General features: G+C 46.0%; 4 protein-coding genes across 7 annotated transcripts in view; 2 read left to right on the forward strand and 2 right to left on the reverse strand.

Annotated features, from left to right (window-relative positions):
- The first annotated feature begins 957 nt into the window (after positions 1-957).
- LOC6528801 lies at positions 958-2,045 on the forward strand. The gene is made up of 2 exons (XM_002089797.2): positions 958-1,158; positions 1,212-2,045. The coding sequence occupies exons 1-2, from the start codon at positions 1,108-1,110 to the stop codon at positions 1,692-1,694; spliced, it is 534 nt and encodes a 177-aa protein (XP_002089833.1). The 5' UTR covers positions 958-1,107; the 3' UTR covers positions 1,695-2,045.
- A 3,988-nt stretch (positions 2,046-6,033) lies between these two features.
- On the forward strand, positions 6,034-16,202 carry LOC6528802 (transient-receptor-potential-like protein). Of its 4 annotated transcripts, none has more exons than XM_015198576.2 (14): positions 6,034-6,162; positions 7,939-8,069; positions 8,353-8,498; positions 10,640-10,877; positions 11,969-12,111; positions 12,168-12,540; positions 12,610-12,844; positions 13,360-13,633; positions 13,695-14,087; positions 14,183-14,378; positions 14,442-14,606; positions 14,774-14,996; positions 15,058-15,394; positions 15,449-16,202. In XM_015198576.2, exons 2-14 carry the CDS (start codon positions 8,040-8,042, stop codon positions 16,083-16,085), a joined length of 3,390 nt encoding a protein of 1,129 aa, XP_015054062.1. In that variant the 5' UTR covers positions 6,034-6,162; positions 7,939-8,039; the 3' UTR covers positions 16,086-16,202. The 4 variants fall into 4 exon arrangements, with proteins under 4 accessions (XP_015054062.1, XP_015054063.1, XP_002089834.1 ...); XM_015198577.2 differs by having other exon boundaries at positions 6,035-6,190; XM_002089798.3 differs by having other exon boundaries at positions 6,035-6,190; positions 14,777-14,996.
- Positions 9,315-10,289, reverse strand: LOC6528803. The gene is made up of 2 exons (XM_002089799.4): positions 10,027-10,289; positions 9,315-9,961 (listed from the first exon to the last, which is right to left on the reverse strand). The coding sequence occupies exons 1-2, from the start codon at positions 10,079-10,081 to the stop codon at positions 9,618-9,620; spliced, it is 399 nt and encodes a 132-aa protein (XP_002089835.1). The 5' UTR covers positions 10,082-10,289; the 3' UTR covers positions 9,315-9,617.
- An 839-nt stretch (positions 16,203-17,041) lies between the features above and the next one.
- LOC6528804 overlaps positions 17,042-27,603 on the reverse strand; it is a 40,903-nt gene continuing 30,341 nt past the window's right edge. The window contains exons 5-9 of the mRNA XM_002089800.3: positions 26,626-26,888; positions 23,393-23,501; positions 22,645-23,283; positions 19,769-20,234; positions 17,042-17,917 (exon numbers count right to left, since the gene is read on the reverse strand). Of these exons, the coding sequence (XP_002089836.1) occupies positions 17,257-17,917; positions 19,769-20,234; positions 22,645-23,283; positions 23,393-23,501; positions 26,626-26,888 (2,138 nt within the window). The 3' untranslated portion in view covers positions 17,042-17,256. The remainder of the gene's footprint in view (positions 17,918-19,768; positions 20,235-22,644; positions 23,284-23,392; positions 23,502-26,625; positions 26,889-27,603) is intronic.

Raw genomic sequence — 27,603 nt, forward strand, 5'->3', positions numbered from 1 at the left:
CTACAATTTGGGTGATTTGTTTTTGTTTCGCTTGTCGTGTCAGTTTATTTTGTTCCGTTTTGTTTTGGTGTTAGAGACTGGTTTTGTTTCCGATTTCCCACTTTTCCGACCAGGTACCAGGTGAAAAGGCCGCCAATATTGCGGAACGATGTTTTCACACCTCCACAACTTCTGTTGCTTGTTTGGGGTGCACAGTTTTTAGATGTCCCGACGAAGATATGTGTGTATTTTTTGCACGTTTTCCCATTTCGCACTACCATTTTTATTTCGCCGGACACTTTTCGCGTACAAATGTTTACATTTCAACACAAATTCCTCTTTCGTGTGATATTTTGGAGGATTAACAAATTTCAGGCACTCGAAACAACCCGTCTTCGCTTTTGCTCATTGCAGGCGCAACTGTTTTGGAATTCTCGAAAATATTTTTCAATTTCAGTCCAGTTTGGGTGGAAATTTTTGGCTCTCGACGAAGCTATTTTCGTGTTCCTTCTGGTTGCCGCTTGTTTCGAAATCAGTTTTCCCCGACTTCCGTCGAGTTTTCCGCGGCGCAACATGAAGTCAATGTGTTTACCTCGCTAAACTTCTTTGCGTGCTAATAATAAACCAGCAAACAACAAACAGCAACAGCAAAATCGGACTTCAGCAACTGCAGCCACGCAGCATTGGTCCATTAGCCCCGTTTTCCGTTTTTCATTTTCCATTTTCAATTTTCCAAATGTGGGAGGTGCGTGTGGGGTATCATTCCAGAGCAATACGTGGGGAGAAGCAGGCTTCAAACATTTTTTGGTAGCTCCTCATGCTGAATAGAATATATAATAGAAAAATTGTAAACTAGTAATTCTAGCGCACATTAAAATTAATGAAGTTCAAGTTATATTTCGTGTGGTTATGAAAAAGGGCTTTTATACTCGTATATGCGTTGGTGTTATCAATAAAAGATTTAATTACTGATAATTTGATTTTATCTTACTCGACTGACAGGAAACACTGTCTAATGATTACATTTTATGATGTCTACACATGCGAATGCTCAGTACTAGAATTATATAAAAACAAAATTATTGAAAAGAGTATGTTATTTTAAAAAATAAACCCAAAAATCAGCTAATGTCTCTTGAATTGCACAAAGTCCTTTTGGTTCTTTCAATCGCCAATTCGGTAGGTGTATTCAAAAGCCTTCTATTTTCTTCTCTTAAGAAGTTTTCATTTAGGCACTGGTTCGAGCTGCGCTGGAAGTTCGAATAGAATCAGTTACGAAAATTTTTGGAGACAATGAAACACTCTTTGAATTTAATTTCCGATTGGTTGGCCGGCAACGCCTATTGAATGGAACAGTGATCATTCACGTCGATTTGGATAACGAATACGATGTGTCAAATGATGTATTGTCACTCAGAAATGGAGAGTGGGAGTCCACGAATGTGGCCGTGAATTTCAAAACCTGCAAGTACATGGCGCTAATTTATGACAGGTACTTTGCGGTTTCATTCAAGGACTCAAATATTCCAAAAAGTACCGAAGCCTGCCCAATCAAAAAAGGTGAATATTATGCCAGAAATGTGGAGGTAATCGCCGACAATTGGGTCCAATATACCAAATTGGGCTTAGTCCGGTCGATTTTGGTTGTTAAAAAGGATAACGTGGTATATGGGGGCATAGATGTTGTGCTGGTTTTGAGTCAGAAGATCATGTAACCAGATTATTGATGTGATAGGTGGCAAAGGGAATGGAAGAGTCAAGTTAAATATTATGTGTATTTCGATCGGATCTCCTTTGCGCGGAAGATAAAACTGATTAAAGAATGTTTTTTAAAAGCCATTATCTTAAATGGCTAATACGTTGTGTTCGCTCAATATCTTGTGTATCATACTGATGCTGGAATAACGCATATCAAAGAGATTCGCAAAGGCTTGCCAATGAATTATGATTTCGTGTATAATATTCTGCTTTCCGATTCCTCGACTTCTGCCTTGCGGTTTGCATTCCGCCCACTAGCTGACCAAAATAAAATCAACCATCGTTGAAATCAATTTGCTGGTCTTTCTGCCTGGCTCTCAAGATCCAGCTTTTCCGTTCTCAGCTGCCTAGATCGCACATACTTTCTAGGTCATTAATGGAAAATACGCAAAGCATGCGGACGAATGGCTAAATAAATAATTTAATTCGAAGCTGGCGCGATGGTGGTGCGCCCGAATTTTCCGCTATGTGGATACCACATAGTGCTTTGTTTCGACTCTAAGGTCGTCGGCGTGTCGTTGACTGTTCTTCTGGCGCCGCTGCTTATGACATCTCCCATCAGAGCTGTATTTCGGGGGATATATACGCTTGGATATGTGTGGCCATTAAAAATAAACGGCATTTGGCCTTTGCACGGCCCGTTGACAGCCGGAGATCAATGCTGGGGGAATCTTGTGAGCCAGACAGACCTTGCTGCTTGAACTTGTGACAAAGTGGAGCAATGACTCGGATTCTTTTGCATTTCACCACTTGTGCCTGGCATGCAAAGCCATATACTTAGTATGCGCGTCTCTGAGCACCTTGCCGTCTTGAGGACTTCGTGGACTTCCGGCGAGACTTGTTTACATCTAACGCCCGGCCACGTAAACAAATGCACAGGTGAGCGGTATTTTTAGGCCCGATTCGGCCTATTTCGATCCGATCGAAACGGATAGAATTGGATTGGTGGCGTCGGTGATGCGGCACTTCATCTGTTTGATTTGCGTTCGCTTGTAAATACATTTAATTGGCACTTTTGCCAGCCGCCTGGCAGCTGAGTGCCTCGTTTATTATAAAAGAAACATGTACATTTATTTCTGGCGTTCCGAAATGTCAAAGGAAATGGGTGGTCTGGGGTCTGCGGACGGTCCGGAGATGGAGAAGTTTTGTGGCTAACCGCAAAACAATTAATTTTGATTGCCTTCTAAGCCCTTCGAGGGAGGAACGGAGCTACGTGCGTTCCACACCCGACTTTCTAATCCTTTCAAGCAAGTTTTGTATCTCGGCACGTACGCTGCGCCACGCCCACTTTTCACTCCGGAAAGTACCAGCTCCCACTCCGATTTCCAGCAGGTATTCCCGGACTCAGCTGAACTGTCATGAATTGCAGGGAATTTATTTTACCGCAAGGACTGCTTTTTGATCCTGCTCGTGGAATCGTTTGGGGATTTGTTTTGGCCAACAATGGGGCCACCGCAAGAAGTTCGTTTATTTGCCTTCGATTTAACTTAAAGTCTCATTTTATTGATGAAAATTTCGCACTGTTTAAAAGGGAAGTGCCTCATCACATTGGCATGCGAAAATAAATATTTAAAGAATGCCACTTCCACTTGATGGCGTCATTTCAGAGAGCTGGGCGAACATTTTCAAGAGAACAAGTCGAGAAGAATAAATCGGAAAAGTAGGGAAGTCGAAAATCGAATGCAGCGCCCAAAAGTTGGCCATGAAAAATGATTAAGTGGGAAACAGGAAATACAGGGAATATGAAATGCAAGCATATTTGGCATATTTGGCTGAAAGCCCATGCCGAAAGGGAGAATATTTTTTAAGTTTTTTAATGCAATAAAGGAAATAAAACTGCAGCTAACCGAGTTATGCACTTATTTTTTGCAGTTTCCTGCAATCTGTTTGCCCACTCGGATTTAAGAATAATTTTCCAGATCACTAAAGGGCTCTTAAGCACTCCGCATCGAACTGATGCCGCATTATTATGCGAGCTTGCAGCTTGAAATAATATAACCGACATGCAATTTAGGGCGAGTGCAGCAACGCAACAGCCATAAATTTAATGCAAGACAAACAATATGACGTCTGGAGGGGGCGTGGTAGGTCGGCGCCATGGGAAAAAATCTCATCAACGAGCTGCAGCAAAACGAGGAGAAATATTGAATGCAATTTTATTTGCCACACACTATGTGTGCAGCGCGGCAGCAAAGCAGCAAAGCAGCAAACCGTTTGGCGAACTGCCGGGTGAATTATGGAAATGCATCATATTATTCCGCAGTTCCTGCTCCTGCTCCTGCTCTAGCTCCTTGTCCAGGATCGCCTCCTGCAGGATAACCTGCTCCAGAGTAACCTGCTGCGAAATGTGTGAGGGCGTGCGTGTAACTATGCTACTTACTGTCTGTTTGCTTCTGGGACTGCCACCGCCAGACGCACTCAGATCCACTGGAAAGTATTAGGAAAAGCTTTGTCTCTAGGCGTTACAGAAAAATATAGGAAAAACGAGTATGCTTACCAGTTTATTATACGTATTTTGAGTTGCTCTTAAACTGGGTTCTTCAAATTTGTAGATCTAGATAGCAAGCAAAATTATAACTTATTAGCTCTTAGTACTTGTGTTATTTACTATTACAATTATATTATATTTTATATAAATTTTATAATTGAGAAGTCATTTAGTTATTTCTTGTTATTTATAAATTTTCTGAGTGATTTTCCCAAATTTCCGCGTGTATTACTAAAAGCCACGTGGCCAAAACAAGCAGATATAGGGAGCAGAAAAAAGGCACGGGAAGTGCCATATATATCGCAGCGCGGCCAAAAAACCAGGAGAATGGAGTCGGGCGCGACTTAAAGAGTGCTTTTGCTTCGAACTGGAGCTCTTGGCTCACCGCATGCAGCTTGATAAAAGACGCAGTTATGGTAACCCACCTGCCACTAAATGAGTTACGTGTGGGCATGTGGTTGGGAGCCTGCTGCTCCTCTTGCTCCTCCTCTTCCTCTTGCTCCTCCTGCTCCTGATCCACTCTTTTCCGCCTGAAAACCTCATCTGGTGTTTGTTTGTTTGTTTGGCTTCGCCTGTTTACGTGCAGTCATGCGAAGCTCCGGCCCAAACCTCGACTTTTCAGCTGATGCTGGGATCTGCTTCAATTGTTGTCTGTCGCCAAAGAATTCCTTTCCTCTCCAGCACCCACCCACCCACTGCCCCATCTCATCAAAATCCATTTTAAGATTTTTGATTTAATTCCGCCTTTGTTTGGCAAGTCGGTTACTGCTCTTGCCTTGTGTATCAAGAGTTTAGATTTGCCCGGGCAAATTTGTGTATGCCTGTCAAAAGGCTGACTCTGCCGGAGACATATGAACATGTGAAGGACCCTCCTGGACTGTCTAGCAGTTCCGTGTATCACAATTGAAGTAGAGCAGCCAGTGCAACCCGGACCCCTTTTTAAGGCTGTCCAGTGAAATGGCTCGGGTGCAAGTCAAAAATTAAATAAACTTTTAAAATAACAAAGTCATGGGCTCTCAAGGTTTACTAGAGAAGAGTTTAATGGGTATCAAAATTAAAAAAAATCTGAACAAGTGTAAAATAAATAATTTGAATGTGACCACTTACAAGGATTCCGTTGGGCTACGAACAAATAATTGCAATACAAACCACTTTAAGCACAGAAACAAATTAAGCAAACTGAAGTTGATTTCAGATTTATAGGAAGTATAAAAAGAAGGAGGAGGCGTAGATTTATATACAAGATGGAGTACACCGGACTTGAAGCTATTGAAATATATTGAAAACGCAAGGTAACCAATGTCAATCGAATTGCAGGCAGAACTGGTATTTTCCAAATCAAATTAGGAACGCTGCATTGGGCAGCACGAAAATATCCGCAAATGCAGAGCAGTTTGTGGCCAGAAAAGCGCCCAAAGAGCAAGTGGCAAACAATAGCTGTCGCAGCACAAATCAAATCATGGCAAATTAGTTGTAATTCAATTGCCGACAGTCGCCGTCTGGATCGTGGCCCCCAGCCCCATCCCCTCCATATGTTTGGGTCCTAATCCCCTTAGGGAACTTGGCGAAAACTTGTTGATACTGTTTCAGCCCTCGACCCACGCAATTCATAACACCACAAACCTATATATATAATTTCATATACATATATATATATATACGGATAAATGTTCAAGCGATACTTGCACGGACAACCTCCAGGCGTATCCATACGATGGGTGACAAATATTTGACGTTTTAGTCTAATTAAATTAGCCACATCGCCGCTCGGCCCTCGGGAAAGGTATAAATTTCTGCGCGTTAGTAGCAGCGTGTAAATTTCGCAGGTGGCACACGTTCGCGGTGCGTCGCGGGTTGTCTTTCGGCGGGTTTTCGCCTTCAAAAGAGCTGGAATATAAAATAAAACACATAAACTACGACGCATTGTACAGGAATAAGTTCGGTGACCAAACGCATTGTTATAAAGTATATGCCAGCATACAATTCATATTCCCAGTCCTCACCTAAGCCGGACACATGAAATTCCAACGTCCATTGTGCGAGCGAGTCGAACAATTGCACACGTTTTTATGTGCCGGAATGCAAGAAGTACGTATCCGTCCGTACGCTTGGTTATAAGTGGCTTAAGTGCAGTCCGTGAGCCAACTGAATTACGTGGCTATATCCTTCATTCATTGTGCTCCTGGTTGCTCTTGGTTGCTCCTAGTTCCTCCTAGTTGCTCCGTTGATTGTCAAGTTGTGGCTGTGTGTGCGGAGCTTGTGGTCTGAGACTGCTGGAGTTTCGATTCAACTTGCTGCCATCGCGATAAGCTCTCCCTTTTTATGAACTCTGTAAAAACTCAAAATTTGTTCTAGTTTAAATGAACTCCAGTGCTCTTTCGACAAAGTTATCATACTTCAATCGGCTGCAGGAAAAATTAACACGTCTCGGATACAGAGACAGAAATTAGAATCAAATGCCCTAGCGAAATATACCAGTTTTACGTAGTAGGCTAATCCAATATGTTATAATCCTAGTTATTATAGATACAATCCCATTTCGATGGCCAGTCGCCATCCTACGAGTTTCGCACCATACACCTGCTGCAGGTGAACAGCTATGAATCCATTAATAAACGCTTCCCATGAAGTGGCGGATAAAACCGAATTTATTGCGACATTTTTATGTCCGTCCGCATTTTCGCCTGTCCTCCGCACTTATATTTCTATTAAGTTAATTAAACAATGCACCATCGGGGCCTCTGTGGCAGCCAGAACCACCTTTTGTCGGTACCGGAAGTGTTTTTTATGGAACAACCGCCATGATGGGTCCGAGTTTTTTCTTGCCGCGTATACAAGCACTTGCATTTTTTATGACCAGCCCAAACACTTTTAAATGCATCTGCAGCATCCGCATCCATATCCGCAGCCATATCCGCGTCCGCAGGAGTATAAAAACAGTCTAAAGCGAAAGCATGTAGGCGGAATGCATTTTTTCTGTGCGGATTACCAATTGGTGGCCCCCGCCGAAAAAACTCCTTAAATATTCATTTTGGCATTGTTCACACATGCGGGGGAAGGCATCGGAAAAGAAAAGTATTTTCATCGGGTGTGGAAAATATTGGAAAACAAAGAAATTATTTTTAATGGGAAGCCGATTGACGGCGGTGATGTAAGCACACCACTGAGAGCCACAAAAACTAATACAAATGATGAGTGCAATGAAAATATAAATCAAAACAGAAAAGCGATTGAACAATTGGTCATAGAAATAATAAGTGCAATAAGTGCTCGCGAATGCGGTATTCAGTGTATTCAGTGTGGCCTTTGAAATTGGCCAGAAAAGTCGGGAAACGGTGAAGGAGCACAGTGTCTAATCAACTCACTAAATTGGCAAAACTTAAATCTTGCCCATGCAGATGGCACTTAAAAAGGGCTTAGCCAGCTCGGCCAGCTCGGTCAGCGACGGAAATAAAAAGAAAAACATTATAAACAGCTTAAATAGAAACTTTTTGCACGCCGGAAACCAGAAACCATAAACCAAGTCAAAAACCCGCAGACACACAATCTCACACATGCACATGCACACCCAGTTGGACATACAATATAACTATGAGTATAAAAGCAAAATCAACTTGAAAGTTGCATGTGGCCCGGCTTAGTATTGGACTTTTTGGCTTAGCCATTGTGTATATAAATACTATATATATGCCATATATGTAAATATCGTTCAGTTTTCAATGCAAGTGTGCTAAGCCCAGCGACATGAAGCCGGATTTTGAACTCTGAACCCTGGACTTGGTAAACCTGTTATGTGAAGTGCACTAACTCTAGAATGGGTCGCAAAAAGAAGCTGCCGACGGGCGTAAGTAGAAACCCACCTCGGATCTAATCCCAAGCCAGATCCAGATCCAGATCCAGAAAGTAGCACCTCTTAAAGCCGCCAGTATTAGCTAAACGCCGCTTACCTTAAACGCCTCCAATGCCATTTAGATGGAAGCCAGACAATCAGCCCAGCATCCTCCACTTTGCACTTAATTTCTTGTATGTTTATTTTTTATTTATTCGCAATTCCGCATACACGATTTCCCGCCGCATCGGCATGTTCGTATGTGCTCCTGCTCACCTGTCTGTTTAAAATATGCCAGGTATCGTCTGGCGGCAACCACGCCTCCTCCGCCCCCAAATCGGTGGGCGGGTTCTGTGTGCCGCTGGGATTACCACAACCTCTGCTGCTCGAGGAGAAGAAGTTCCTGCTGGCTGTGGAGCGAGGCGATATGCCGAATGTGCGCAGGTGAGTAGCGCTTTTCACGCCTCCGATGCCCAGCAGGTGGATGGGGGCGTTTAGTATGGAATCTTGGGCGGGAGGGATGCACTGCAAGAAACTTTTACCACAATCAGGTGCTCGGAAAGCATTAGTCAATGCACAGGCTAATCTAGTAAATATTTCCAATCGACTTACAGCCTAAAACCGAATTGGCTTTGATATACTTAAACTTAAATTGAGGCACATATCTAAACGTACCACCAGATATATCCGAGTGTATGAAGTTCGAGTAAAAAGACCTACATTTTTAGGGGGGTATGCCAAGCTCCATTGGAGGCTTCGCCCAGGGAAGCACAGGTGTTGACTGGGCTCGGTCGCGGTCGCACAGGTACCATAAATCCCATCGGGAAGGAGCCTCCTTGGGTTGTTTGGATGCGGCGTTGGTGGTGGCTTCTATTATTCCATTATTTGCACACTCGTCTGCCGCGGGCCTCAAAATGGTTACCTAACTGGTATCCTGGCAGCCACTTAATAAGCAATATGAGGACTTCGACCCAGATACTTTACGCTCGTTTACGGCTCTGCTTTAATAAATGTGCGATTAATTCCGTTTGCTGGCAATGAATACGAGATAAGCCAAATTATCCAAATACTTTTCGGCTGTCACTTAAAGCAGTTAAGAGCTCACCCACATTTACTCACATTCAATTCCATAAACGAATCTTATTGCAAAGAAACTTTTAATATTAAATTATTAAATTTAATAAATTCACTTTTTTCCTTTTGCATTGAGGATAACTTTGGTTTTCTTACCTGCATTTGCGCCAAATAGAAAGTCTTCACTTTTTGTTGACATGGTAGAATGTCATTTATGAACAATTCTTTATTCTTTTCATGGGGTTGGCAATACGGTAACAACAAGCAAATGGGGGGTGTCCTGGGTTCCAGTTTCTCATGTGATTCCCATTTTGGTTTGGAGGCATGCATGGTGCAGCTACAAGCTCACACTTTAAGTGGAATGTGGGGATGGTGCCGAAACCAGACCTAGTAATGGATGCTACATGGATATAATAATACTGACGATGCGATATGGATGGAAATGGAAATGTGGCGGCAATGGCGGTACTTGGGACGTTTTGGGAACATTTAAAAGTTGATAAAGCGGTACGGGTTGAAACTTTTCATCTCGTCCAGGGTGTAGCGGTAGCGGATGCCCTTTGAAGGCTCCTCCTCGGAGCCATTCGAGTCGTCCTCCTCCTCGCGGATCTCGTGGACCCGCTCCACCCGGATGCCCTTCATCTGGCAGGCGCGGCGGTACAGTTGCTCCTCGCGGTCCATGTAGAACTGGCACGATACGCTGTGATTCGGAATGGACGACGGAGGGGCCATGGGACTACTTGCGAATGAAACACCTCCGGCCCCATACGCCGTCGGCGCAAACCAGTTGTTGGCCAGCCCGCCTCCGGCCACCAGCTTCACAGTTTGGGTCTCTACAAGATTTAAGGTTGCATACTATACATACACGAAACTCCAGAGGACACCCCTGTTGGCTCACCCTTGTTCTTTTGGGCCATTTTGATGACCAAGCTTTGACCCTCGGCGGCTTCCATTGGGTATTGAGTTTTTGAATCGTTGGGGCTTACGAATAATTTAATCGCCTAATATTGGGTGTAGTGTGTAGTCACTGTAATCGCGTCTTAAAAAAGCGGAGTGCGTTTCTTCTTTGAATTTAGTACAACAATTTATGTTGACGAACGTTCGTAAAATCAAAGATTTCTGCCCTTAATGACTAGCAGATGAAAACAAGTTTTGACACTTCACTTCCAGGGTAACCAGATTTCGATTAACTGCCAGGCAGTGCACCGCAGTGTTGGAAAAAGTACATAACTTGATTCGGGACTTTTCCACCTTGCGCTCTCTCTTCTTTGCCAGCTGCTAAACAGAAGCGATATGAGTCCCTTTTCTGGCGCCCAATTGATTGGGAAAGTTTTTTGAAGGCCGCGGCCGCGATGTAATTAGGAACTTGGACTCCAACTTTTGACTTGACATCGGGCAAACTCTGTGGGAAGGCGAAGAAAAGAAAAGTTATTGCGAACCTTTCAGTGGGCCCCAAGCCCCAATTAGCAGCAATACCACCCCCTTTATTAAGTAAATTCGAATAATTGCAGGATCCTGCAGAAGGCGCTGCGCCACCAGCACATCAACATCAACTGCATGGACCCCTTGGGCCGCCGGGCGCTCACCCTGGCGATAGACAACGAGAACCTGGAGATGGTCGAGCTGCTCGTCGTCATGGGGGTGGAGACCAAGGACGCCCTGCTGCACGCCATCAATGCGGAGTTCGTGGAGGCTGTGGAGCTCCTGCTCGAGCACGAGGAGCTTATCTACAAGGAGGGCGAGCCCTACGTAAGTCACAGCATAGACAGTTGGAGGAATCGACTGCAATAACTTAAAATAATATTTTATATCGACATGCAATCTAGAAATTTATGCATGGCAAAGTAGTTTTGATAATTGAATAAAAACAATTAGATAACACTTACCTATTTACCTATTCTAGGGCATTGATTTTATGCCCTTCACTTAGGTCAGATTTATTTTCCCAGTGTATCCCTTGTTTTGTCTGCTGTGCTCAGCTAATTTGCGGCCCACATTATCGTCCGTAGGCATTGAGGCCCTGTAAGTTGAAGCTAACACGATTTTAATCAGTTTCCGTGCGAGGAGCGTGGGCCATTGGAGAGGGTGGTATGCTTGTAGCGACCGGGGCGTCCCACCCATCGGGATCATCCTCGCCATTGGGCACGTACTCGCAGGATCTCGACTCTCGAGTGATTGGGAGTGTGCGATAAGCGGCCAACGACCAAAAACCCCCACATCCGGCGACATCCGCCCACTTCTTCAGAAAATCCAGCACACTCAGAACCTCTTCGGCATACGGAGCACAGAGGACGGGACACGGCTCCCGCTTATTGCAAATAAAGTCGTCTGGGCTCCGTCGGCCTCATATTTATGCACACAGGCACGCTTCATTAGGCAGCCATTGGGCGCTGTTGGAGCGTGAAAATTACTATTGTAGCGCATATGCAATAAAACGTTTAACAGGCTTAATAGCATCCACAAAACGATGAAGACAGCGCTCTTCGAGTGGGTCATTGAGCAGTTCTTGGAATTTGGAGAAGTAGCCACCGGGATTGACAAAATGTAGTTTGGTCATGCGAGCCAGTGTACTCGTATGTAACTATTGCTTTTAAATTCACCGCAAATTGTTTGTAATAAATGTTACGTGTAGAAAATGTCTGATATCCATTAAAATAATTCCTGATTGTTTCTCTCTAGTGTGAGAAATACTTTATTATTAAAGTTACGTAATATTAAGTCGCTAACTGAATAATTTAATTGCTGATTATTTCACATAATTGTAGGCATTTTAACAGGCGATTTTGGATCTATGCATTGGAATATTTTTTTTACATGTACTTATTTATCCCTTTTCACAGAGTTGGCAAAAAGTGGACATAAATACTGCTATGTTTGCGCCGGATATCACACCTCTGATGCTGGCCGCCCACAAGAACAACTTTGAGATACTTCGCATTCTGCTGGATCGCGGAGCAGCGGTGCCAGTGCCACATGATATACGGTGAGCTTTTTCACCTTACATGGGTGTAATCCCATTATCAATCTCGGATTTCATAGTTGCGGTTGTGACGAGTGCGTCCGCCTGACCGCCGAGGACTCCTTGAGGCACTCCCTCTCCCGGGTGAACATCTACCGCGCGCTCTGCAGTCCCTCGCTGATCTGCTTGACCTCCAACGACCCCATATTCACCGCCTTCCAGTTGTCCTGGGAACTGAGGAACCTGGCCCTCACCGAGCAGGAGTGCAAGTCGGAGTACATGGACCTGCGCAGGCAGTGCCAGAAGTTTGCCGTGGATCTGCTGGATCAGACGCGCACCTCCAACGAGCTGGCCATCATCCTGAACTACGATCCGCAGATGTCGAGCTATGAGCCCGGCGACCGGATGAGCTTGACCCGCCTGGTGCAGGCCATTTCCTACAAGCAAAAAAAGGTATTTCCGGGTTGTTTCTCCGGCATGGTTTTGCTAAATTCTGCTAAAATTCTTCATTCCCCGTGACAGTTCGTTGCGCACTCGAATATTCAGCAATTACTGTCCTCGATTTGGTATGACGGCCTCCCCGGATTCCGACGCAAAAGCATTGTGGACAAAGTCATCTGCATCGGCCAGGTGGCTGTGCTCTTCCCGCTCTACTGCCTCATCTACATGTGCGCCCCGAATTGCCGGACGGGCCAGTTGATGCGCAAGCCCTTTATGAAATTCCTGATCCATGCCTCCTCCTATTTGTTCTTCCTGTGTGAGTATGTCAAGTGCGGTCTGTGCCCGAAGCAAACAACATGAGCTCTATTTGAGGAGGAGCCTGCAATGGACAGGTACCCTCTGTGGCATTGATGCATTTAGTGCAAACTTTTTCTTTCGTAAAAACTCGTATTTGCTAATGAAGTTTACTAAAATGCTTATTTAGGTACTCGGCTTAAAAGGCCATTGGAATAGAAACATGTTGTCTGAAAATCGCACCATTAAATATACTTCAAAAACTATGTTTCAACAGTTAAAGTAGATTCAGCAAAACAATTTAATCTCATAAACGCCTTTAGCATATTACCAACAACAGAGTTGGAAAGGGAAGAGTATGGGATTAACTACCCTTAGATCTTTAAATGCATCATCAAACGCGATGGTTTAAACTGCAGGGTACAAGAAATAACTTTACCTTGAGGTGGCGCCTTCCTTTCGATTAAGAGCTCCTTCTCCCCCAGCTTCCTTATGATAACACACCAAGCTGCTGACTTATTTTTGTTTGCCTTGCAGTCATCTTGATTCTGGTATCACAGCGGGCGGACGATGACTTTGTGCGTATCTTCGGCACGGCCAGGATGAAGAAGGAGCTGGCGGAGCAGGAGCTGCGTCAGCGGGGCCAGACACCCAGCAAACTGGAGCTCCTCGTGGTGCTGTACGTGATTGGGTTTGTCTGGGAGGAGGTGCAGGAGATATTTGCGGTGGGCATGAAGAATTATTTGCGAAACATGTGGAACTTCATCGACTTTCTGCGCAACAGTCTCTACGTCAGTGTGATGTGTTTAAGGTGGGTCTAAAATGCGCCCTTGTGAAATCCCCTTCTTAATCCCTTTACAAATCGACTCCAGAGCCTTTGCCTACATCCAGCAGGCTACAGAAATCGCAAGAGATCCGCAAATGGCTTACATACCCCGCGAGAAATGGCACGATTTTGACCCACAACTAATAGCGGAAGGACTTTTTGCGGCGGCCAATGTCTTCTCGGCCTTGAAGCTGGTGCATCTGTTCAGCATCAATCCGCACCTGGGTCCGCTGCAGATCTCCCTGGGTCGCATGGTCATCGACATAGTGAAGTTCTTCTTCATCTACACCCTGGTGCTGTTCGCCTTCGCCTGCGGACTGAACCAACTGCTCTGGTACTTCGCCGCCCTGGAGAAGAGCAAGTGCTATGTTCTGCCGGGTGGGGAGGCGGATTGGGGCTCCCACGGCGACTCCTGCATGAAATGGCGTCGGTTTGGCAAGTAAGTCCAGTCAGCAGGCCAATTGCCTCCGGTCAGTTGGTCAGTTGGTGCCCACTCATTGCGCTAATTCAATGTCCCCACCTCCGTTCCCGCAGCCTCTTTGAGTCCTCGCAGTCACTTTTTTGGGCCAGCTTTGGGATGGTCGGGCTGGACGACTTCGAGCTCAGTGGCATCAAGTCGTATACGCGATTCTGGGGACTGCTCATGTTTGGCTCGTACAGCGTCATCAACGTGATTGTTCTGCTGAATCTGCTTATCGCCATGATGTCCAATTCGTATGCCATGATTGATGTGAGTTTGGGCCCCCCCTGCAGCTCTTATGTAAGGGTTATTCAACTCTTTTGTTGTTTCCAGGAGCACTCAGACACCGAGTGGAAGTTCGCCCGAACCAAGTTGTGGATGAGCTACTTCGAGGACAGTGCCACCCTGCCGCCACCCTTCAACGTCCTGCCCTCCGTCAAGTGGGTCATCAGGATTTTCCGCAAGTCCAGCAAGACCATCGATCGACAGCGATCCAAGGTGAGAACCTGGAGATTTGAAAACCCCACTTGAACGGAATAAGTGATGCTTGTTGTATTTTAGTAATACTGTTAGTATGGTTCCTTTCCTTTTACAAATATCAAATCCTCTAGTGGCATACCTAATGCTTTTCTACGAGAACTGAATCGAAACCGCTTTCATTTCAGCAGAAGCGAAAGGAACAGGAGCAGTTCAGCGAGTACGATAATATAATGCGCTCCCTGGTTTGGCGATATGTAGCTGCCATGCATCGCAAGTTCGAGGATAATCCCGTCTCGGAGGACGATATCAATGAGGTGAAAAGCGAGATCAACACGATGCGGTACGAAATGCTCGAGATATTCGAGAACAGCGGAATGGATGTTTCCTCGGCCAACAAAAAGGAGCGGCGTAAGCGAACGACTTTTCACTCCTCCAGTGCCATGGAGTACCATGTTTAGTATCCTTTCAGAAACACGACCTCGGCGCATAAAAGTGTGGGAACGGCGGTTGATGAAGGGCTTCCAGGTGGCACCAGTGCAAAATGGCTGTGAACCCGATGCCTTCGGGAATGTAAACGGGCAGGGAGATATGCGGGAGATCAAGGTTGAGTCCATACCCTCGAAGCCAGCCAAAGAAACTGCCAAGGAGCGGTTCCAGCGAGTGGCCCGTACCGTGCTCCTTCAGTCCACTGCTCACAAGTGGAACGTGGTGCTCCGTGCTGCCAAGGATTCTCAAATAGGGCGCTGCACCAAAAACGAGCGAAAGAGCCTCCAGAATCTGAGCAGAGCCATCGAAGAGGCCAAGAGGTGGGGTAGTTACCCATTGTAAAATCCCCCTATTAATGTTCCTTCCGTTTCCAGGCTCATAATGCTCAATCCAGGTTGTCCCTCCGGTCGGGAGTCACCGATTCGCATCGAGTTCGAGGATGAGAAGACGAGCACTTTGCTGGAGCTGCTCAACCAAATCAGTGCTGAGATCAGCGATGGTGAAAAATCAAAAATTAAGACCACCTGGCGGCCACCACTCAGAACCGTACCTGCCCGGGCAATGGCCGCCAATAATGTCAGGTCTCTCACAGCCCCCGAGCTGAAGATCAGCAGGAAATCCTCTCCAGCTCCCACTCCGAGTCCAACTCCAGGAGTCTCCCACACTGCTCTTTCCCAGTTTAGAAACCGAGAGCTTCCGTTGTGTCCCAGCAAACTGATAGCGAACTCAGCACCTTCTGCTTCCACTGCTCCTCCCAAGAAATCAGCTCCTTCAGCCCCAGCTGCTACTCCACCACCCACCTATAAGCCCACCACCCACGCCCCCTTCACCGTGGAGGGTCGCAACCGGGGAAACACTCGTACCTCAGATGGTGTGCGCCCCGATAATTCGAACTTCGACATCCACGTGGTCGATCTGGACGAGAAGGGCGGGCACTTGGGCGGGGATAATGCTTCCGATATTAGCTCCATTGCCAGCAGGAGTCCCCAGGGGCATCGACTACCAAACTAAATGTGATTGTTGCATGGACACGGGTGATAAATCTACATGGGTCCACTAGATGCCTTCCATATAGCTATATACGTGTATCTATCCATAAGAAGGAATAAAGTTATCTAGGCAAATTAAGTGGGAGGCGCTGTTATTTGCCAGAATTGCTTTTGCACATAGCCAATGAAGCGACCTTTGACATGATGGACCCTCCGGTGCTTAAGTTCTTTCGGTGAAAACGTGCGTGAAGTCGCAAGCCGGAAGCATCAAAGGCAATTGAGAACCAAACATAACAAGTCGCCGGATAAACGACAGAATTATAAATTCAATTTGAGGTCGTATCAATTGATTTGGGCCACATCTTTTTGCCGCATGCCCCGCCGTTCCAGTACTGCCCCAAGTCTTCTTCTTTTTGGGGCTCCTATATATACATATATATATATATATATATATTGAGGTCCTTGGCCAAGTTGAAGGGACTGGTAGCTGCGGCTGGCATTTGATTTTGATGACGCGTGGCACTTTGAAATTTATGCGCCACTCTAAACACACTTTGTATGCGCCGAGTGCCTCTGAAAGATGATGAACGTTCGAAGTTTCAGAACGTGTGCGTATTTTTTTTGAGGGACAATGTTTCAGGTGCTTGTGTGTTTTGCATGAAACCTGATGCTTTTTTCGCTGACACTCACCGGGGATAAGCGCAGGAATTATGTTTATTGGGGAGAAACATGCGGGTTCTCAGCCAGAATTAAGATAAATACAAATGCCGTTTTTCCCTGCTTTTTATGGCGGAGTGGGCAATAATATATGTTAATGTGATTAGGTTACACATAATTCAGCAGATGCAAACGGTGACATGAAGAACCAGATATTTATACTCAGATGAAAAGCTGCTCGACTTCTTGCCAAGTACTTGGTATGCGAAAAGCGTTTGTGGCCTGTATCCGATTACCTGGCGAATGCCAAAAGCAGAGAAATTCGAAAATTCCAAAAATTCCGTTTATTTACACAAATTCATTTGAATTCCAGACAACATACGAGTTCTCACTATTTCGATAGGCAGACAAATGTACACAGAGCTGGGCTAGTTTGGGTTAATTACACAGTTCACTTAGTCTATGATTCAAGCATTCGGATTGCAGGTTGAAGATTGAAGATTGCAGATTGTTGTGAGAGGATTAGGATGAGCACATTACCCATCCGTGCGGGCCAGCTTCAGTCGCACGGCAATGCGCTTGCACTTCCACATGAGCTGCGTTTCCAGGATGCTGAAGGACATGGCAACCAGGACGAGTCCCAGAAGCAAGTAGGCGCAGCAGGCGTACAGCTGCAACTCCGGCCCGTTGAAGCTCCGGGCGGGCACAAAATCTCCGTATCCGATTGTCGACAGGGTCACAAAACAAAAGTAAGCCCCGTCCACCAGCGACCAGTTCTCCCACAGAGCGAAGATCACGGTCCCCACGCAGATGTAGCTTGCCAGGATGAGCAGCACCAGGCTGATGGGCACCTGTCGACCCTCCGCCTCCTCGTCCTCGTCCTCGGAGTCCTCCGCCTCGCGGCAGTCCTTCCCGTCGCAGTGGTAGCGCAGCTTCTTGAGCACAAACTGCTCGCTGCCGTGCTGCATGTACTCCTCGTCGTCGGAGGTCTCCGTGTTGTTCGCCGTACTGTCGTACAGGGTTCCGGAGGCATGTCTGTGGCACCGACGGGTCAGCAGCAGCGTCTTGCGGCTCAGCGGCTGCAGCGTGTGGCGGTTGAAGGCGGTGTTGCGGGAGGTGTTCTCGCCCGAGTCCTGCGGCACGCTCAAAGGACTCGCTATTAGCGGCACTCGGGATGGCGTGCCATGCGGACAGTTGCTGCGAAATGATAGGAAACACGGGTGGACAATAAATATTTCTGCCGCAGCTGACCATAAAATAAATCAATTAGGCATAAAAAGCTAACCCCCGATCCACCTCAGGTCGTAAAAGGAAAATAGCCGTTCTGACCTCCAATCAATAAAGCATAAAACTGTCGCTTCACGTGGGCCCTACACTGGGTTGGACCACACGGCGTATGCGTTATATTCAGAGAGCTCTGTTATATCGGAAAGTCAGCTATAAAAACGACGTCTGATGCCCTAAAAAGTTCAGTTCCATATAACCTTTTTTCAAAAACGTAATTTATTGTCAAATTAAAAATGTTGACAAAGTATAAAGACAAAAATATAATCATCACGCCTCAATCATTTGCGCTTTTAAACAAATTTCACGTTATACGGATGCACTTTTAGTTCTGCTTTAGTCGGATTAAAGTCAAAAGTTGCCCAAACACCCTTAAAACTGAGTCTCAATCACATCAATTCAAAATTTCAAGTCCCAAATCGATTCTGATTTGATTGACAATCGACAATCCAAATACCCCTTGAGTTGCCACGAACGAGGGTCTCGAGAACCTGCAACAGTCTCCGGGGAATTCTCGATGGCTGGCACTCTGGTTGCCCCGAGTTCACTCTGTCAAACCAATTTGGCGAACATTTATTGAACTTGGCCAAAAGCCTCTCGGGATGGCGAGCTCTTGGCTGGGCAAACACTTGCTCGAGATGCACTTGCAGAGCGATTGGCCGAAGAAGTGCCAGAGAACTACTTCCGATTTCGGCAGCGGTCAATAAGGACAACATCACGTACATGTTTACCCAAAGCAAGAAGGATAGAAGGAGCAACCGGACAGGAGCTCTGGCTTGGGATGCTGCGATTAATTGACCCGATTCATTGCGAGTGAGTGCCCGGCTCGGCTTACAATTAATTACAGACAAGGCTGAAACTGAAACCAAAGAGGCTATATACGTATATACACAATATACACATATACATCTGCCACAGGGCGCCCCGCGACGCGTGCCCAGGTTCACTGTCAAAATTAATTACCAGATGCTGCTGCTGCTGCTGCTGCGGCTGCTGCTACTGCTTTTTATTAAATAAAATGCTCAAAATGTGCGCTCAAAAAGGCGAAGGAAACCATCATCAGAACCGGAGCACTCTTCACTCTGGCAGAAAATGGCAGCCGGAAAAGGGGAGGCAGCCACCGCAGGGGGAACGTGAATTCGCAAGGCTGTTTAAGGGGAAGTGGGAGGCTTGGGTGGCTAGGGTGGCTTGGGCGGAAAAGGCCACAGTGTGCATCATGCAGATTGTGAAGTGTTGATTTAAAGTGTTGCTGGCAGGCTGGAAGTTTGTTTTGGAAATTAAATTAACAGCTTTCCCCCAGCGTTTGGTTTTCGATTTTAGATAGCAACAAGCCAAGGCTTTAATCATACGCAACTTAAACACCTGGAGTTACCCCTTTAGGCCAACCTTTTTCTACATAAAGAATACAATGGGAATCTATGGGAATTGGGAATTTGTCGTGATGTTTTGTCGTACTGCCCAAAAACAGAAAGAAAACTGAAATCTAAAAATATACTCCTTGATTGTTTATTCCTATATCTTTAAACCAAATAAAGTTTTAGCCAGGCTCTCGCCAAATAAGGTAAATTTCAAAATATAAAATACAAAACTTCTGCAGTTCCCCACAACTGAGTGTTCATATGGACGGACAGACGGATAAGGCTAGGTCAACACTAAAGATCCAAAATGTATATGCCTTATAAGATTAGAGCCACTTCCAGCTTAACTTTATATGGGTTTCTTCTTTCACTTTTTCGTAATGTCTCCGTTACGCATTCTACATACCTCAAGCGCTCCCGTTCCTGCTCATCCTCGTCCTCCATGATGTCCACATGGGCCGTGGAGTTGGCGCTTAGAAGAGCTGACAATGTTGATGCTGCCGAGGAGGCTGTTGCAGCGGCTGTTGCAGTGGCCGCCGCGGATGATGTTGCTGGAAGAGGAGCATCATGAGCACCCATGCCACAGACACCTGCGGCCATAAAACCGTTATCGGTCAGAGCGGCTGCCCCTCGGCCTCCTTCCCCAGTAAGCATTGATGCTCCTGCCGTGGGTGGTGCTCCTGTTCCGCCCTTAATTCCAGCTGACAGCTGTGGGCCTGTTGCTGCGGCCGTGTAGGTTGCTGGTGACCCCGAATGGGCTGGTGGCAATAAATCATGCCGGCCGGATAAGTCCGGCGATCCCGTTCCGCAGGCCATCAGAGCGTTGATCTCGTGTGGCAATGGCTTCGTCACGAACTTGGCCCGTCGCACAGCTGTAATGGGTAAAACGAACCTTGGTTAGAATATATTTAAGCAATTAATTATACATAATATGTAATGTATGCACTATACAGAAAATACGCAGTCCAAAATATTAAACAAAAACTAAAGCAGACCTTGTTTAAAATTGTATTTCAATAGTAAAATTAAATGAAACACACACAGCCCAAAAATAAAAAAGTTGGCGCACAAATTGGCAAAACAACTTCCGGCAACTGCCACACACGGTTAGATTATCCCGTTAGCCCGTTAGTTCCGCCGGAAGTGGCAGTGGCAGCAACGGGAAAAGCCGGAAAAGTTGTGCATTTAGCCTCGTCACTCGAGGAGTGGTGGGAACACAGGGCCACACTGTGAAAATTATTTGCTTTGCATTTTCAAAGTTCGCCCAACAATGCAGCAATGCAACAATGTGGCGGAACGCTTCGAATTCGGCTCCGGACTCACATTGCCACACCCGTGCCACGACTTTTGGACCAAAAGTTTGGCGTTAGCTTTCATTAGCGGCTGCCAGTGGCAGAGTCATCGGGATGTCAGGTCAGGGGGCACTGCACCATCTGGTGCTCCACACAGTGGGCAATTGTCGAGGTCGGTGGCGCCACATTCCCTCAACTATTCGCCGCTGCGGTGAATTATTCAGCGCACTTTGTTGTAGCGTTGTGAAATTAGGGAATTACAGCTATTAGGGGCTTAGCTATTCATTTCTACTTGCTGAACTGGGTCGAACCTCAAAATCACAATATGAACGGAGTTTCTTCTATAAACAAATGTTCTCTGCACATTTACTACTTTTTTGTTCTCCTGCTAATAATTTGCTTGGAAGCGTAGCAAAAACGAACGATTTAAGTTGCGTTTTATATTGACTTATGCTTTAAATGTGCTATGGTCCCACTGTGCTGACATTAAAGTTTTTGTGAGAAAAGGGAAGGAAGCTAACGTCTTTTAGTGTAGAGCTGTCAGCAGGACACCAGAAATCCGCGGTGCAGCCCGGAGTGGACCGGACTGCTCCGGACATGGCCAATTTGAAAATATTTACTTAAACTTGGACACCACACACACATGTACTGGCTTTTAGAGCAGGGAGCAGAGAAAGACATTCATTAGAGTGCAGGACAGCCCTAAAAAATATATATAGCACTATATATCCGGAATCGCAGGAAAGTCACTTTGGACCTGCGGTCGGTGGTGTAGCAGCAACTTGGGCAGTGCTTTAATGGTGCGGTTGGCCGCGACCTCGGACTCCGGGGAGTGGGATCCCTATTCCAGTGCCGTGTCCGGGCGCCACTAGCAGACAATTAACATGCATGGAGAATCAATGGCGATGGCGATGTCTTCCGTGCGGAGACAAATGGCCGGGTCTCACGCTAGATTTTGCTGCGAAATTAAGCGGAGTCCTTTGACAAAACGAGTCACGTGCCGTCGCCTCAATGACAAAGAGCTGTTAACTTTAATGAGTTTTGCATGCGTTGCACATGCTGAGAGCTCAACACAAGCGACGGGACTGTCATCTTTATGCCAACTCATCATTATCGTCAATAAAACTGTCGCACATGTCGAAAGTTGCCTCAAGTGCATGTTGTTCTTATCCTTGCGTCCTTGTTGCTGTTGCTGTTGGTGTTGCTGATGCTGATGTCCTGGCATGTCGAGCAGCACAAACTGAAAACTTTTAATGCCAGCGAAGTGTGTGTCTGCTTTACTCTGTCATTTTAACACGCTGCTGCAAGCTGCTGATGATGATGATGAAAATTGTTATATAATTGAAAGCGTAAATGAGCACTGCGGCGGGGAGGGGGCATCCTTCGGAGGGGGAGGCTTCGTCCTGCGACAGCAGGGCGTATGATTGATTGATTACTGTTCGTTTGGTTTTGTTTCGGTGCTCAGGTTAAGCCAAATCTGTCAGCAGAACATTTTCGGTTTTGGTCTGCTATTAGGGCTGGCGCAAATTGTTCATCCAATTATATTCCATTTTCCTTTGTTCGATTTATGCAAATTTCCTGCCACACCAGCTCTGGTACTCATTAAAAATTCACAAATATCTTGCAAATTACTTCAATTATTTCAAAATCCACCTAAAACACTGGCACATTTAATCTTTCAAATGTGACATGCGTTGGGTAATTAATGCTTGATGCATGATTTATTTCTGTTAGATAACTAAGCAACCCACCCAATTCTCGATACATACGCCTACAAATTGTTTTAATCTTGTTTTCTTTCACTTACTTTTGCATTAACAAATTAATTCCTAAAATTTCTAATATTTAAAGTCTATCAGTTTGATATATAGCTCACAATTTAAGCCGTCAGTTTTTATAAAATGCAGCTGATATAGTAGTTCGAATTTGCACAGCCCATCGTCGCCTCACTTCCTTCCAAAAGACAATAAACAATGCATTCATCACTCACCGTGCACATTGGCCGTCTGGTAGGCCGGGGGCGGTGGCAAAGTGATGGCCTCCAGTGTGGAAGTGGAAGCCTCGGATGCTGTCACGAGATTCACGGCTGTTGCGTCCTGAAGTCCAGAAGCCAGCACTCGGTGCTTCCCGGATGCGGGCTGCAAGTGTATCGTGTGGTACTTGACCAGCGGCTGTGGACCGAGGGTGCTGTTCCCCAGCGGACTGCCATTCGGATTCGGATTCGGAGTTGGGTGCGCTTGGCTGTGGGCGGGACTGCCTGGGGCGGAGGGGGCGTGGCCGAACGGAAAGTAGATCGTTGCTGTCGCGGGCGCATAACAATTCGGCGGCACTGTAAGCGGCATTCGCAGCATGCTGCTGGGCACAGCCACGAAATTCTGTTGCAGTTGGTGCTGCTGCGTGTGATGTTGCTGCTGCTGCATCTGCATCTGATGATGTTGTCGCGGGAGTGTTGCTGTCGATAATTGCTGCTGCTGCAGTTGTTGCTGCTGCGGTGCGTATTTCAGCAGCGCACTGCCCGATGTCGTTGTCATTAGCATGACATCCGGCTGCTGCGGCTGCTGCAACTGCTGCTGCTGCTGCTGGTAGAAATGCTGCTGAGGATTTAAGTTGCGCAACAATTGACAGGCATCTGGTGACCGCACGGAACAAAAGGAGAAACAGACGTGTTCAAGATGATTAACGACTTGCAATTGTGCTGACAATACAATTAGCATCCGAACAATGCGGCCGACACTCACCTCCTTCCTTTTTGTCTGGCGGCAGCTTTCCCTTTTGGCCATACTCCAAGCAGTCGTTTAAGCTCGTCTCACTGTTGGCCACGTCGTACTGGCAGCCCTTGCAATTGGCCTGCAGAGGAAAAGGAGACAATTACTTCAAATACATTTGCAAGTTCAATCGATATCCTAGGGATATGTCCAGAGGACTGGGAAAACAATAAAGTTGTATTGCAGTCTGCTTATTCCGAAAAGTAGCATTCCACTGCATCCTTCTGGCCATCTTTATTAGAAGTGACTTCAAACACCAGTATTTTCTTAACAATTGTTTTCCATTTTAAATCGATAACCCACAATGCATTTCTCCACTGTGCAGTTAACAGATAATGCCAAATAATTATCCCTACAAAATGCTGAAGGAAGTGACCTGATTCCGAAGATGTCCTGAACCCACACTGCGGCTATTTGACATGATGGGGGCAATGCCAATAAGGCACGTTATTTGCAGGCGCAAGGACATGCCTTTCCTAAGCCGGAAACTGATGTCATCATCGCCGTGGTCCCTTGTCCTCAAAAGCTGTTTGCGGCCAAACGCCTGGCATCTCGTGTGCTTTGCGGTTCTGCGGCATCATCATCAAGTGCCAGGCAAATCTAATGGACACACACGCAAATAACCGATGGAAATGAGGGAAATATGTGAAATGTCTCCCTGCTAGTCTTGCGGTTTGGGCCCGGAAAACCCATTTCCATCCCCGGAATCGGGCCCAAGCCTATCCGAAACCCGTTACGGCATGCGTCATGATAATTGCAATGGCAAAGGCCAAAAGACCAAAAGACCAAAAGCTGAAATGGCAGCAGTCAACACGATGGCGATAATAATTCAAGCGATGACTGCACATCCCCAGAGCCAACCGCAATCTGCTGGCAGTCTTATCAATTGCCAGGCGCATCCTTGTGCTGCCCCAAAGCCCAAAAGTCCTAAAGTCCACTTGGCCCGGCATCGTGACGTCCTGCCAGATTGGATTGTGCCCTAATGAGTTGTAGAACGCAACATGGAGACGGAAAACAAGCCGGCTCCACATTGGCAAATGCAAAAATCCTGTTCAACAAGTCGCAGGCTGGAAAACTAGCAGTCCTGAAAGAAATGCCTTGCCTGAGTGGCTGGGAACACGGCAAGTAGATTACCACTCGAACATGGAGGATGCGGAAAGTTTTCTGTTTCTAGCACCGAAATCATACAGCTTCGATGGCGTGGCACCTGCCACGTTAGCTCGAGCTGGAGCTAAAGCTGGAGTTCCCGGCCAAATCAAATCAATTAGGGCCAAAAGTGGCGGAAATGAGAAGTTATTGCATGCCTCCAGTGTAATTGTTGAGTGGCGGGTAAACTTTTTACCCAGCACATTAAAGTGGCTCGCACTCATTTCAATTTACCTGGCACGAAGCCCAGCCACTTGGCCGGGAAAAATTTAATTTATGCCGCCGCCATTTGACCCGGCTCAAACTGCAAACTAAAGTTTGCGACCAAGTTTAAAGTGTCGAAAGGGGGTTCTTGTTTCTTGCTTAAAGAGTCAACTTTCGAGCTTGACGGGCAAACTTTGGCGGGAGTTCATTAAAGGGTTGAGTTGGGTGCGCGTTCGCAAGTAAATGCTAATTTATGAAATGAATTTTTTGGTTGCCGCTCCGCCAGATGACAAACAGGCCATCGAAGCCATCGAAGTTGGCGTGGCTACCGCAAAATCACTTATTTATTTATTGAACCCTGCTATTCGCTTTCGTTTTTTCCGCTCAGCCATAAATTGCCAATTAAACAAAAATTTGTGCAAGCAAAACAAACAACGGCCAACAGCGCGGACAAATGAGTGGCCACAATTGAAAATGGATGCGAGTGCAAACAGAGCGAATCAGTTTTTGTGCCTTAAAGCTTTAAAATGGAATATTTACCCCGAATGCGAAAAAGAGTGCTCTGCACAGAGTGTACACGGAAAATCCGTTACTCGAACTTCCGAAAGCAGAAATGTCATTACGAAAGGCCAGCAAATCACTTACAAAACTTATGCACGAATGCACGGGACACGCAAACAAACAAATACAGTTGGCCCAAAAAAAGAGGACGGCGCAACCTAGTCAGAGTTTTGATATCCTAAAAAATTATTTATAATGTATACAACAGTATACTCCGTTGGCTGAGCAAATAAAAACGCAATAAACCAGGAAAAACGTGAAAAACGTGAAACCAAACCCAAAACAGTCTGCAGTGGGAAGACCTAGAAAGTATAACGAAAAACAAAAAGGCAACCGGGAAAGTTCTTTGTTGTTTTCCCCAAATCAATTACAAACTTTCAGTTTGCGTTAATAGAAATCCGTACCGGCTTGGAGATCCACTTAAAAGGCTTCTGATGTCGTAATTAAAAGCCGTAATTTGAGACCCCAGTGCAGTCTGATCTACGAAAAATGGGTTGGATTCCATTGAGGAAAGCAATACGCCGGACAATCGAAGATTCCCGTCACATCCTGGCTGGGCAGCCTTCCATTTCCATACATAACCAACCAGGGATTCAGGTTTTCCGCTGCCCAAAATGAAACTGTCGTGGCTGCCGGAAAAACTTTCGTGGCGGGTTGGAAAAACTACGAGCGAAACACTTAGTGAGTAGTGGGAAAAGTTCATGCGTAAAACAGCGGAGTAGCCAGCGAAAGTTTTCCATGGGAACTTTGGACACGCAGAACAATGTCGAAAGTTTACTTTAAACCGGAATGCACAGCAAAACACTTTGGTCTCCTTTCTTTTTGGGTAACTCAGCAGCAACAGTTGCTGCTGGTGCTGGTAGCATAAAGTAAGTAAGTTGTCCCCTCAACCATCGAATTAGGACCCATAAAAATGTTCTCGACTTGCAGTCAGTCGATGGAGTGACTGTGGAAGCAGCTGCTGTTCTAGGGTAAACAATATCAATCATACGCCACGGCTGCTGGGAGAAAAGTGCAGTGTGCAGAGGAATAGAGAAAAGCCTTTGGGAAATCAATCTGTGGGTAGATGGTTATTTCGTATAAATGCCATTCCCCTAAATATTTGTGTTTAAAGGAACCTGATATAATTGGGAACTTTTATTCAATGTGGTCTCGCTAAATTTGGTATTAATGTCTTTCAGTCTTTCAGTCAGCACCATTACAAATAGCCAGCAGCTATTGCGTTGCACTTTCTGATGAACTGCAGCTGCTGCCCTCACTTAAATAATATCAATCATGCGCCGTGGTGGCCTTACCATTCGCCGCTTGAACCTCTTGTCCTTGTCCTTTTCCCTGGAGTTGGCGGCAGATGAAGTCGATGTGCCCGGTGTGGATTTCCTTCTGTGCTCCTGGTGCCTCTGCAGCTGGCAGCAGAGTCGCACGTAGGTGCACTGCAGGCCATCGGCGAGCAGGGCTCCCAAGCTGGACAGGCACATCAGCATGAGGGGCACGCCCACCAGGGCGTAGAAGATGGTCGCCAGCTTCCCGGCGGCGGTGCGCGGCGTCAGGCTGCCGTGACCTGCAAGGATCGGGATAATATATCTGGTTTAGAGCTTGAGCATGGCAAGCACGAACAGGCTAATATAAATGCATGCACTTTTAATCGGATGGGTGAGGACAAGTGGAGAAATGGACCCTCCCCCTTCTGAGAACTTAATCTGCAGTGAGATGGCGCTGCAGCATATGGAATTACTTTCCACGAGGAGAAAGTGCAGGAAGTTTGTGTTTAATGGGTCACAACTTTAGCTGTCCAGTTACTCGTGTCTGCTTATGCAATCACATTTAAAATACTTTATCGGCCCTATAGACAATACGCATCTAGTACTAAGTAAGTGCATTAAGATCATCCTAGCAATACTAATCTTCTATTGTATTGGAATAATTATCGCTCAGCAGAGTAAGTTTAAATTGCATCATTACACTTAATTCAAGTATGCCGATTGCCAAGCACTCATTAGACAGCAAATATTTACCACTAAAACCCAGTTATGTTTGACCTAAACAATGTCGACAATAAATCCGTTTAGCGGCCATCTTCTGGCTCATATACGACCCTACCAATGGACTGTCTTCCGGATAACTGGCATGCTGTTAAAGTTAAGCCCATGAGATACTCGTACAGTTAATTTGTAGCAACAAGGATGTCCCATCATTTAGCATATGCAAATATTTAGCCCAGCCTCCGCCTCCGGGTCGTATACGCAATGTCTGATGCCCGGGCTCTGCAATGGCTG

The sequence above is a fragment of the Drosophila yakuba genome, chromosome 2L, assembly GCF_016746365.2.
Source record: "Drosophila yakuba strain Tai18E2 chromosome 2L, Prin_Dyak_Tai18E2_2.1, whole genome shotgun sequence".
Classification (NCBI taxonomy): Eukaryota; Metazoa; Arthropoda; class Insecta; order Diptera; family Drosophilidae; genus Drosophila; species Drosophila yakuba.